The sequence below is a fragment of the Balearica regulorum genome, chromosome 2 (assembly GCF_011004875.1).
Source record: "Balearica regulorum gibbericeps isolate bBalReg1 chromosome 2, bBalReg1.pri, whole genome shotgun sequence".
In the NCBI taxonomy this organism is placed as follows: domain Eukaryota; kingdom Metazoa; phylum Chordata; class Aves; order Gruiformes; family Gruidae; genus Balearica; species Balearica regulorum.
In genome coordinates this window covers 38,008,518-38,021,299 of record NC_046185.1, presented here as the reverse complement: position 1 = coordinate 38,021,299, position 12,782 = coordinate 38,008,518, and the positions used below count along the sequence as shown (strand labels likewise).

At 40.5% G+C, this 12,782-nt stretch overlaps 2 protein-coding genes across 13 annotated transcripts in view; one reads left to right on the top strand and one right to left on the bottom strand.

Annotated features, from left to right (window-relative positions):
- The window catches only part of CSPP1 (centrosome and spindle pole associated protein 1), a 65,557-nt gene extending 54,215 nt beyond the window's left edge, over positions 1 to 11,342 (top strand). For 11 of the 12 annotated variants that reach the window (XM_075743941.1, XM_075743937.1, XM_075743939.1 and 8 more), the window contains 5 exons: positions 24 to 64; positions 1,360 to 1,423; positions 5,148 to 5,257; positions 5,450 to 5,600; positions 10,483 to 11,342. In XM_075743941.1, the coding sequence (XP_075600056.1) occupies positions 24 to 64; positions 1,360 to 1,423; positions 5,148 to 5,257; positions 5,450 to 5,600; positions 10,483 to 10,709 (593 nt within the window). In that variant the 3' untranslated portion in view covers positions 10,710 to 11,342. Of the gene's footprint in view, positions 1 to 23; positions 65 to 1,359; positions 1,424 to 5,147; positions 5,258 to 5,449; positions 5,601 to 10,482 lie in introns of those variants that run through there. The other variant, XR_012833788.1, reaches the window with a different exon arrangement.
- The window catches only part of ARFGEF1 (ARF guanine nucleotide exchange factor 1), a 270,777-nt gene that overhangs the window by 158,988 nt on the left and 99,007 nt on the right, over positions 1 to 12,782 (bottom strand). The window lies entirely within an intron of this gene.

Here is a 12,782-nt window from a genome sequence, read left to right as displayed (position 1 = left end):
CTATGTGGCTTTTGTTGTTCCAGATGATTCTGCTTCTGGCGGTAGCCCACAAACCATGGGACTGGTAAGAATAAACCAAGTTTTTTATTATATTACTTTTGCCTTTTTCAAGTGTGAGAAATACTGTCTTTCACAGATTTGGAGAGAGGAATTACACTTAAGTAACAAGACAGCAAGCTTATTTACTTCTCTTGCTTGTCAATACAATGAATAGCAGCTTCTTTAAACTTGCATGTCAAGTTGCTTATCTTTGTATATAGAGATAGTTTGATTCTTTAACTCCCTTCCTTTTATATTCATTTGTACTTAATTTATATTCGTATGATGTTAGATTGCTGCTGGGGGTGGGAATTAGTAGAAAAAGCCAAGCCAGAAGCATTTGTTCTGAATTCAGGTGGCTTAAGTGATGCATGTAGCAGTCAATAATTAGATCCGCTGTCTCAAATGGGATGCTTATTTTCTGACTTGGTGAAAAGAGCGAAATAAAGTGCTATCAAATTGGAATTCTGCACTAACCCAAACTACAGAATAACAGAGATCAATTGTGTCTCATGGGAATGTGAAACCATACAAAATGGAAGACTGTGCAAGAGCAAAGCCATTAGCCTCAAGGATAGTACTGTAACTACACACAGAAATAAAACGTTTTTTATTTAAAAAAAATCACCTTAATACATTTTATAGTTGTAATCTATTGCCTGAAATTCTTCTTCAGAGCAATACTTTGCAGTAAAAAAAAAAAAGTTTTCTCTTGTTCTGCTTCCTCTGAGAGTTTCTCCTGCTTTGATTTCAGAGTGGTTTTCAGCACAAATTATTCCATAGTAGAATTTCTGTAACAAGTGGTTGCAACTAGGCAATGACCTGGAAGTAATACTCTTAGTGCTTGTTATTAGTACGAAAAAAATTTGTTATTTTAGCGCTTATGAAAGATTTTATGTGGTAGTATAAGTGAAACATAAGGAATTGTTCTTCATTTGATCAATACTTCATACAAACCTTTAGGCACACAGCTCACTTCCTAGTCCTGACTGTTCTGAAACTCAAGGAGAGCGATGAGGATGTATTTCTTCATGGAAATGTCAGTGTTACACAAATCACCACAATGGTTGCCATGTGTAGGCAATTTCAGCAAATGGGATTACTACAGAAAAGAAAAAACCCCTAATGCTTAAAGAGAACATGAGTTATTTAAAAATGTATAAGGTTTTTTGTAGCCATAAAGTAAGGAATAGTACAGAACACCGTAGAGCTGCTGTTTGCTTTGCAGAAGCTTGGCAATTAATTTATATTAATTATAATTTGGCCCCAGAAAGGTATTGAGGCATCTGAATTTGCATGTCTTCTGTTTCACTTTTGTAGTTCAGGAATGAATCTAATGATTTCTTGAAAAATTCACTGTTGGAATCGGATAGCGCTTTTATCGGTGAGTTTCTAACTCCCCTTAACCATGTTATGGATGTACAAACATGTCATTTAATCTAATGATGTGTCTCTACAATGATTATTACTGTTTTAAAAGTTGCAGTGGGTGTAGCTATGGTGATTGCTTTAAAGTATTAGAAAATTATGCCTCCAAATTAAAATGCAGATCCTTATCGAATTGTACTGTAATAAATCTGTATAGGTCACACCTAAAATTAATGATGCTGCTTACTTGCCTTATACCACTTCATGTCTTTTCATAAGAAAGCATCTTTCCATGCTCATTGTGTTGTGACTGGGATGTTAGCCTTGTCAAGGAGCTTTTTTTGACATCTTCCCGGCTTTGGATAAGGAAAAGCTAATATTCAGCAAATGTTTTACAGTGGTAGAATATGTGGTGCTCTTCTATTATTCTGCAGAAAATAAGATGATTTATTAGCCATCACAGCTTACAATTACAAGCTGTCCATAGTGAAATATAAAAGTGTTGGGCAGCCAGCAATTCTTTGCATTTTTATTCTTTTGTTTTACAAGCATGCTCGATTTTAAGTACGATTATATGAGTGTAAAATAGTGATTCATTCTAAATTACTCACTTTTCTGTTGTTCACACATTACTTCGTCTCACATACCTTGCAAACCCTGTCATTTCTTACTCATCTGAAGTAGATGATTTTTAGTTTTCTTAAGGTTTTTGGATAGAGGACTATGTCTCTATGACTTATGTCTCTTTATTCAACCTTTATATGTATGTATGTAAAAGCATTCTCAGATGTGTTTTGTTTCCAGTCACTAGAAGCAATAAGGCTAGAACTTACCTTCCCTTTTTTAAAAAAACCCAACCAGCTCAGGCCTCTACACATTATTTTCCATTAGTAGGCATTACAGTACCTTGAAATTATCTTCAGTCATCTGTAGGAAATCATCGTACAAGGTTTTATTCTTTGCTGTAGGGGAGATGTGGTGGATTCCTGCAAGTGTTTTTTAATGAAACTAGATATGTTTCTATATACCAATGATTGTTATTGCTGGCTTTGGTTAAAAGCAGAATTTTTCATTTGAAATGTATTCAAGCTTATTCTGTTAACGTGCAAGTCCTGGAGTAGAGGGTAGAACCTGGCATTGGGAGGGGCACAGGAGGGGGCTTTCAGGCTTGTTCAATGCATTTGGCGCACTCTGTAGTCTGCAATATATTCTTCTTCAGCTTAGGAAACTCTGTGTATTAGTTATAGCCCAAATGAGGACAGGGTGCTTTAGGAGAGCTTGTCAGTCTAGCGTCTGGCCAAATACCCTGTCTCTAACAGCAGCCAGCACAGGCATGTGGGGAAGGGTGTAATGGCAGAGGGCAGAGTTGCAGCAACACTGCGGAGTACTCGTCCAGCCTCCGGTGACTTGTAGCTCAGAGGCTTCCTGAGTCAAGTGCTGTGTGTTTGCATTTAATAAGTCTTGCGAAGACTTATTAATAGGTCTTTAATAGGCTGTCTTTCAGGAATTGGCATTTTTGAATCCCTCTAATTGTTTACCGTCAGCAGTGTTGTGTGGATAAATTTCCACACTATGACTTTGAATGATCTCCTTTTCATCTGCTCTGACTCTGCCAGCTGTGTAATGGGGTGCTCCTTGCTTTTATTCACCACCTCAGAAGGTTCATGATATGTATGGTCCTCTCTCCTGTTTCCTTCCTCTCCCCATCCAGCTGATTCTTGCAGTTTAGTGAGGTGATGGAGTTAACTTATGATACTATTCCCTCCCTCCATCCCCCTTTTTTTCTTTTTCTTTTTTTTTTCCCCAGATCATTTATGACTCTGGTGAAAAACATGTTCCCCAATACTGAGCTGTAAGCACTAACTAAAACTTTGTTACTGTTTGCTTTGTTTGGGCTTTAGAAATAGCCATTAAAATTCTGAGTATGAATCTAGTGACTTCCATCCTTGAAATGAAAAACAAAACCTCTCATTATCTGTGGGCTGTCTTCTCTGTGAATTGTGCTGCTCGCATTTTCTGAGGGTCCTTTGTGAAATAGTCATGGTGTATTTTAACATGTTTTTCGTTTCCTAAGAAGAGCATAACACTACCCTCTGTTTCAGGGTTAGTTTGAAATGGGTTTAACATCTAACTCAATTTTGTAATAGATGTCAGCATTACAAATGAACTTGTCTTTACCTACTAGGGCTCAGCAGTTTGAGGCAGTTAGGAATAAAGAGGTTTATCAATTTCTTTTTCCCTTTTTTTGCCTCATCTGAAACCCTAGAATTCATTAGTTTTAATGCAGTGATTTGAAAGCACATCTGCGTAGTTTGTTTCTGTTGTGATAAATTCACGTGGTTAAACAGTTTTTTGTATTCTGAGTAATAGCACTATTTTGAATGTAAAGAAGTTCAACTGATCTTGTAAGTAGAATTCTGTAAGTGGATTGATAGCCACATACCATTTCAAAATTATGCTTTGATTTATTTTACTCGAAACATTTGTGATGAGAATATTGGTGAAACTGAGGCAGGGAAAAGAGGAGAGGGAAATAAAATTTTTATTTCTAGGGAAAAAACAGCTGCTAATATGAAAGAATATCTGTCTGTTTCTCTGAACTTCCGTGATATCAAAGTTATATTTCAAATGCAAGTATTTCAATTTTCAACCCAAATAATTGTTTAATTGTTACTTTTAAAATTTCATTTGAAGATCTCTGAAACTCTTGAATGATATAAAATAATTTATTTTCAAACTGCTAGGAAATGAAAAACCCATTCCTTCTGCAGTTGGGGTTTATTTTTAATGTCACAGCATGTCATTTCAGACAAATGATGCAGAATTGTTAAGTATTCTGTGCGTTCGTGTGTCTATATCAATATATTTACACACATTAATTTTTTTTTTAACTTTATGTGTCATGCTAGACTATAAGAGCCTTTCCAAAAGGTGACTTTGTTGTCACAAAGAGTAACGAGTGGCAATGGATTCTGTACTGCTTTTGTTAAGGAGAGCCCTTTTCTGGGAGGCTCTGTTCTTGGAGGTACTAGAGGGACTGAACTAGAAAACAGAACCCACTGTCCACACCAAGCCAGTGGCAAAGCCATAAAGCAGCCCCCAAGCAGTGGTTACTGGTCCTGGAGAGAGGAAAAGTATCTGTTTGAAACAGTTTGTATTTAAAGTAGTTTCCAGAATCAGAATTTTTGTATGAACAGATTCTAACACTTTATAACACAAAAAGGCTAAGATATGACTAAGAATATGTGATGAAGGCATTGGTTATGTTATCATATTCCATGTAACATATTTACATACATAATTTATTATATTATTTTGTATCTTTTTATGCCTCCAATTTGCCTAGTGTTCTCTCTTTCAAGCAGAGATACTCTACTCATTTGAGTACTCGGGTTTTTTTAAAGGTCTAGTTATAAACAAGATACGGAAGCAAGGTAGGTGGTGGATTTGCAGGATGTGAAATGCCTTATCTTCTAGATAAGAGAGATCTCAATATATATCTCAAGATATTCTTTGCCTCTGCTTGAAGATCATCCCTTGCTGCTGCTGTGGTACCTTGTTCTTTTGTCTGCATCTGGATTGTCACCGGCTTCATGCAAGATGTCCTAATTGAATACATTCCTTTGATTCCTGTGATTATACCAAATACAATATATCAGCTCATTTCAAAACAGAAACAGCTTTGAACACTGTCTGGTATTTTGATTTCTCTGAAAATTATTTCACCTCTGTTTTTCCAGATGCTAATGGGGAAACGTTTCCTGCCTTAGGAGAAGTTAATTTATCACCACAGCTTCCGCTGTCTGCAAGGGAGAGGAGACGAATAAAGCAGAAAGTGTTAGAGCACGCTGTATGTATGATAACCAGATTGGCTTAAATATGAAGGCAGACCACAGATCTAATGCTGTTAGACAGTTCCTGTGGTTCCTTAGTGGCTGGGTAATACAGATACAGTGGGTATCTGCTAAATGTATAGTTATTTGCCCTTTTAAAAACTACGCTATTTAACCAAAGGATCTGTACATTTTTGGATTTTCTGCAGGAGGATGTTCTACCAAACCAGACACCGTTGCTGCAGCCTGACGGCTTTTCTTTGCACTCAAACTTCAGCCTCAATGTTGATCAGTTGAAAGGCAAGAATGAGGAACGATTGCGCAGACTGACTGAGCTCCAGCAGAAATCTGCTTACTTGGGTATGCTCTGTGTAGTAGAGATGATGCAGTGAATATTAATATAAAGTAATTACAATAATTAAAGGAACAAATATTAATAGACTGCCTGTAGTTGAACAGTGAGCAACTGGCTCAAACATACAAATTATTTATAAAGTTCTGTAGCTGGTGCAAGAGGTTCCCCAGCAAACTTTAACACAGCTTTTTAGAGTAAGTTTAGAGGAGGGTCATAGGAAAAGATACTCTAATTCCTGTCTAATCAGCCGCTTCTACTTTTCCTGTCTGTACCACTTTTAATATTGCCATGTGTCGCTGCTCACAGTAGGATGTGGGTATCCAGCGGCGTAGCTGAAATGTTAGTGGAAAGAAACAAAACTCCTGAGTGATTAATGTTAATAAGCTGCCTGTTCAGGTTTATCGGTTTTCCTAGGAGTCTGGTGTCTGTGGTCCGACCAGCATAAAGATATGCCGAAAAATTGTGTATAAAGTACTTCAGTTTCTGGTTAATTTGGATTTTCTGTTGGTTTGTTAACATGAATGATCATTCAGTATTTGAGGTTGATATTGATACCTCTTTCACGAAACATGCAATTGCAGTTATTATGTATATCTTCTGAGCATATAATACATAAAACTGTGGGAGTTCTCTCAGAGCTTCTCCATAGGCCGACTGCCTGATGTAGATCCACTTTGTGTATGAGGTACCAATTAGGGCAGCCATTAATGGCCTTTAATTTCTCACAGGCATTATGACCCGGTCGATACACTTTCTTTCATATGTGTCTGAAATCTCCCTTTTTTTAGGAGGTGGTTGCTAGGCTGTCTAGGCAATTACAGTATCAGTATCCTTTTTATAAACTTAATGAGAGTACTGATGCTGACAGTTTTTCTGATTCTGTTGCTATGGGTACTCTTACAAGCACTTCATCCTTTTTTTGTTTGTTTTAGCCATCTCACTGTGATTTTTAAGTCACTAAAAAAAACCCCCATTCATATTCATTTCGCCTATAATTTAAACAAATGCTTTACCAATTTTACTCCACCCAAACATTTTTGCTGTGTGAACTTCTTTTACTTCTCCGCCCTTGCTTCTTTCTCACCTCTTTATAATGTCACTTCTTACCGTGTGAACGACACTTTTTATTTGTTTTGCCTTCTGTTTGTCATGGTCTCCAGAGCTTCAGCCTTTAGATATACATAATTTTTTTGTGTGTGTATATATATATTTATATGTGTGCGTGTAGCTTGTTCTTTGGAACACATGGGAACTATCACTCATCCTTAGCGTATGTGCCTCTTGGAAATGGAACAAGAGCTCCTTTTGCTCAGCTGTGGTCGCTCAGGCTGCGCTGCTGCCTGCGCTCCTGTTCCCTCCTCATGCTCAGTGACATTTTTACAAAAAAAACCCAAAAACCTGAAGCCAAGTGGTTTTATTCCTTTTCCCTAACAGTTTGATAGAACTTTTGTGGTATCCTCTTGCTTTCCCAACAGCTAGGACTTACTTACTTCTCCTCCACTTTGAGACACTGCTGGGAGAAAACAACTCCATATGTAACTAAGGAACCCTAACTTGTAATCTTCCCTTTAAATGACCAAGAGATGGCAATTTACAGGCTTTGATAAATTTTAAGAGCTGATCCTGTTGGCACAGTAGTTCACTTTCTTTTATGGGACTGATGCAGGAATCCTAAAGCCACCCTAGAATTGTTTTCGTAATTGCAAAATTAGTGCCTGTTGGAGCCAGGCCTCCCTCTCTGTTTTCAGCCATCCAAAAAACCCATTCCCATCAGCAGGGGCTTGGTGAGTACTTTGGGTGATGAAGTCTCTGCAAGCCAGCAGCTACTTTGTCAAGTGGTCAGTGTCTGCATGTTCCTGACTCTGTAAACAAGAGCAGGCTCAGATGCAGAAGAGAGAATTCTCACAGCTTTGAGCACGAGAGATGTGGCTGAGACCCTGCTCTATGTAACAGAAGTTGCTTAAATGGCTTGAGACTTTTTAGGCATTCCTCTGTGCCTCTAAGGAAAGGAATGCTGGAGCCTGTGGGCATCTACAGTGGGCAGCAGTGCTGATTCCTGGTATGTGCAGGCTGACAGGAGGAGTTTGTTCTCATCTAGGGGCAGGATGTGCCGCAGTCAATGTTCAGCCGGAGTCCAGGCACCACTCCATTTCTAAACCAGTATTTCACATGAAGGAAAGAGGTCTACTTATCCCCAGCCTCCAGATACAAGCTGTGACTTATCAAGTGGCAATTCCAAAGAAAAGCCTCTATATGAGGGCCCAATTGAGAATTTCATGGAGTATACAAAATGTTAAAATTCATGAAGCAGCAAGTTTTGTACTGTAGCTGGTCTGTTGTGCTTTCTAAAAGCAGCACCAAATGAGTCTGATACAGTGATATGTGCTGTGCTGTTATCTCTGACAACTAAGTTGTTCTTACCTCTAAATGTTTGAGGACCTAATGGCTTTACCTTTGAAGGCAGTAATATTTAAATTTGGGGAAATGCAGCCCTCTGGCCTGCAAGTCCACAGTTTGTTTGTTTTTAAACAAATACATTCCCTTATTTTTATTGTTTCTAAATATCATGACTTAAGAAAGGAGCAAGAAGAAAATTTGTTTTCTTTAGGTATTGTTTTCCCTGCCGTGTACTGTTGTTAACCTCACCACAGCTTACATATGTAAAAACTGTGGGTTCTAACCCATGGGAGAGTTCATCTGACCTAGGATTTGGGAAACACAAAGGTTTCACTCTGCCAGCTTTAAACTCAGCAGTAAGCAAAGGAGATGAGAGGCCCTAGAGAGAGGGAGGTCTGTTTACACTTAGAATGTTACAGAGAAGTTTTATTTTAACCGGGCTAAGAAGGCTTGGAGGATGATCAGATCGCTGTCTGTGATGTGACAGAACTCTTGGATTCATTGCCAAGTTCTTACTAAACAAAAAGTATTTGGCATTTTGGTTTAGGAGCTGCATCCTGCCTTAGGTACTAAGAGGAAAACTGAGCCTTCAGTATGTGGGATTGCACAGTTTCTGTCACAGATTCACAGATTGGTGGGGGTTGGAAGGGACCTCTAGATCACCTAGAGCAGGTTGCACAGGATTGTGTCCAGGCGGGTTTTGAATATCTCCAGAGGAGGAGACTCCACCACCTCTCTGGGCAGCCTGTTCCAGTGCTTGGTCACCCTCAAAGTGAAGAAGTTTTTCCTCATATTCAGACAGAACTTTCTGTGTTCCAGTTTGTGCCTGTTGCCCCTTGTCCTGTCACTGGGCACCACTGAAAAGAGTCTGGCCCCATCCTCTTGACACCCGTCCTTAAATATTTATAAGCATTGTCGAGATCCCCTCTCAGTCTTCTCTTCTCCAGGCTAAACAGTCCCAGCTCTCTCAGCCTTTCCTCATAAGAGAGATGCTCCAGTCCCCTCATCATCTTCGTAGCTGTCTGCTGGACTCTCTCCAGTAGTTCCCTGTCTTTCTTGAACTGGGGAGCCCAGAACTGGACACAATACTCCAGGTGTGGCCTCACCAGGGCAGAGTAGAGAGGGAGGATAACCGCCCTCAACCTGCTGGCTGCACTCTTCTTAGTGACACCCCAGGACACCATTGGCTGCCGGGGCCATGAGGGCACACTGCTGGGTCACAGAGAGCTTGTTGTCCACCAGGACCCCCGGGTCCTTCTCTGCAGAGCTGCTTCCCAGCAGGTCAACCCATGACCTGTACTGGTGCTTGGGGTTGTTCTTACCTAGGTGCAGGACCCTACGCTTGCCCCTGTTGAATTTCATTTGGTTCCTTTCTGCCCAACTCTCTAGCCTGTCCTTGCCTTCAGCCAAATACATCCAATACATGATGTGAATTGCTAAAGTAAAATATTTTCTCACAAAAAAAGAAAATTATGTTTTTGCAGAAACACACTAATTCCAGTAAAATGTCTGTGTTTTTGGATGGGTGGAGCACATCCAAAGTGTTCAAATATTTTTCTGCCTGGCTTTAAAAAAAAAAAAAAAAAACCCCAACAAATTGGAACTTCCTCATTTACATGACTCAACAGCAGAGAGGAAACCATTGCACTTTTAAGTCTTGTAGGTTTTTTGCATTTTTTTTTTTTGGTTTGTATATGTAAAATTTAAATGCTGTGAGTCACAAAAATGAGCAGCACAGAGAAATGATACAGTTGTATCTTTTTATGTTCACATATATATAAAATAAAAAAAAACTTTGTTGTTTGACATTCCATGCTAAAATATATCTGAGATACTAGGTATGTTTTATTGCTGACTTCAAATAACAGTAGAGTTCAGAAGGGCAATGCTGAGTTTTCTGTGGTGGCTTTTTTTTTTTTTGGTAGCTGGAAGATGAAGACCTACCCAGGAAGCATTTTAGAATGACATCATTGTGTTGTGGGTGTTAGGTAGACTGTGATGTACAGACTTTCTCACATTTGCACAGTTATATTTACCACTGTTAAAATAATTGTTCCCTTTCTGAGTTCTTGCCTAAGGGACTATCTATACAAGGTGTTTAGCCCCAACACTGTAACTTAATAGTCTTATTTTTTTATACGCACTGACAGATTTGACTTGTTGCTATAATAGGAGGCTTTGGGAAAGCAAGACCCTTCTACCAAGTCCACCCAAGGTTGCCTGCATCACCCCCCCTGTTGTTGATCTGGCAGAGGAGGAGCTGTTGGCATTGGGCATCAAAGACTTAATGTCTTTAGCTATGGGCTTTATACCAGCCCAGTTCCCTAGAACATCAAAAACATGTTAAATAGAAACAGCTGTAATTAAAAAGCATTATTTTTTTATGCATTTATTGCAGACAAATAAGCCTCTTCACTGTAACTGAAAGCTGTGGTAAGATGTGATAAGCTTTTGTCCCTTTTAACAGCTGGACATTACTGTCTCTCTCAGGCGACAGCATTTCCTTAGGAGAAGCGGACGATCTTCTGAAGCACGCTCCATCGGACGCCAGCAGACGGCCCAGTTCTGTTGACACAGTCGCAACAGAGCCCTGGCTGCGACCAGGAACTTCAGAGACGCTCCAGAGGTTCATGGCTGAGCAGTCAAGCCCAGCAAAGCTTTCACCTGAAAACACACTCCCGCTTAGCTGGCAAGGCCTCTCGACAGCGCACGGCTGACCAGAGCCCCGTGCGAGCCAGCTGTGCCCCGCAGCAGAGGAGGGATGCAGGGTTTGACACTACTGCACTTTCCAGGGGCTCCTCTCGGGATTCGTTCTTTTCCATGGTCATGGTGTGGAGCTGTATGTATAATTTAAAATAGCAATAATAAGGTAACAGAAGCTGCAAGGTAATGGAGGTATAGAGCAGGGATGGTTTGTCTTACATGACATGGGAAGCGGAGGAAGAGTTGGGTGGTTTTTGCACTTTTTATACAAGTTTCATTTCAGCCCCAGAGCTGGACTTACCACTGAGTGTGTGTGTGTGAGAATTTAATATTAAATCAAAGTTAATTTTTAGATTTGTTTATAGCCACACTCCAAAACTGTCTGGCAATAGAGTAACCCAACAGCTGAAGTGCAGTTTAAGCTTCTACCAAAAGAGTAAGTAACTTGGAGAAGGGCACTCGCCTTTCATCCAGTGATGAGTGCTACCCTGCATGAAAGCTCAGCAAACAGTTTCACGGAAAAATGACTCTTAGCAATGTATCTTGTGTTCCTTAACCTATTATGTGCTGGAAATACAGATAGTGTTGTATATATTTAATTTATGGTTCTGATTTAAAAGTTAATAAATTATTTTGTTACTAAAAATGTGAAAGCAGACTTCAAGTTTCTTAATTTATCAATTGCTTCAGCTTACATTTACTCATGAACAAAGTGTAACATTAAGGCTGCCTTCAGAGAAACAGGAAAAATGGAAAAGTTGCTGACTGGAAGCCCGCGGCTTTAGGCAGGAAGGTCATGCAGGTAGAAGTGAGCTGTTAGGAGCCGAGTGAACTGAACCACCAAGGTGAAGCCAGGGTTAGGCTGTGACTTTCCCCTGCATTAGGAATTCCCCCCCCCCCCCCCCCCCCCCCCCCCCGTGTTCCTGGCTCATCAGCCAAAAGGCTCATTGTGTTCATCTGGTGTAATGGCACCAGCCAGGAAGTAACGCAGGGCTCAGGGTAACACAAGCCCCAGGCTAACGCACATAGCGTAGGCCTTGGGCCTGCTCCAGTCTCAGTTTTGCAGAGGCAGGAATCCCAACGTGATTTTAAGCAGGCAAAGGTGAAAATGTTTTACAGTGCAGTGCTCACCCCATCAGAGAGCCAGTCAGGCTGAAGTCCACCTTACACAATTCATGCTGCTCTTCATCATCTGCACCCCCCTGGAGTGTGATGCCCAATGGCTCTCTTCAGGTGCTGCATGAGTGAGTTGAACTGTGATGCATTCATTGTACCAGCTCCATGCTGGATACAGAAGCTGTCATCTTTTAGCCTACAGAATTTAATTTTCTTTATTCCCTCAACTTTGATTAAACGTTATCTCTTGATAGAATTGCAACGTTAGCATTACCCTGAAAAAGCCAGACTCATCTAACTGCAAGGATTTCTCTTAAGTGCTGCTGGCCCTTACAGGCTGGCAGTCCTTTCCTCCAGTCCAGGGCTCGGACACTTGCCACCCCCCTGGAAGTTCCTTCACCTCTGCAGGCACCTGAAACCACTGAATGCACTCTAACCTGAGGGCTCAGCAGCATTCAGCACAGTGACTTGCCCTCTCCCTTACAGCTGTCCTCCCTGTGGCAGCCAGGCTGCTATCCAGGATATTCCTGGTCCTTCATATCTTTCCTTTCCCAAACTTCCCTTCAGCTTTCTCTGCATCACCAAAGCTCAGCTGCAGGCAGGACCTTTCTGCCACCTTTCCTACATTTCATTAGTTTTCAGGTGGGTTTTTTTTTTTTTTTTATATCATGAGAGTCTTGTCTGCAAAATAAATGCAGCTGCAATCCAAGGTCCTGAGCTGAAAGCTGAGATGACTAAAATAGAACCCACTTCCTGCCCCCGACTCCGCTTTTCTGATAATCCTACTTGTAGATGTGAGTGTTTAGGGAGCTGCAAGTTGAATGTGGTACCCAGAGGTAGTACAGCTCTGGCACGGCAAGAACTAAAGGGAGGTACAGAAGACAGCAGTGATGATACAGGAGTTCAGCTTCCAGCAACCCAAGACTCAAGAGCTATTAGACCTTTTCTACCGAAGCAATAAATAAGGTGCA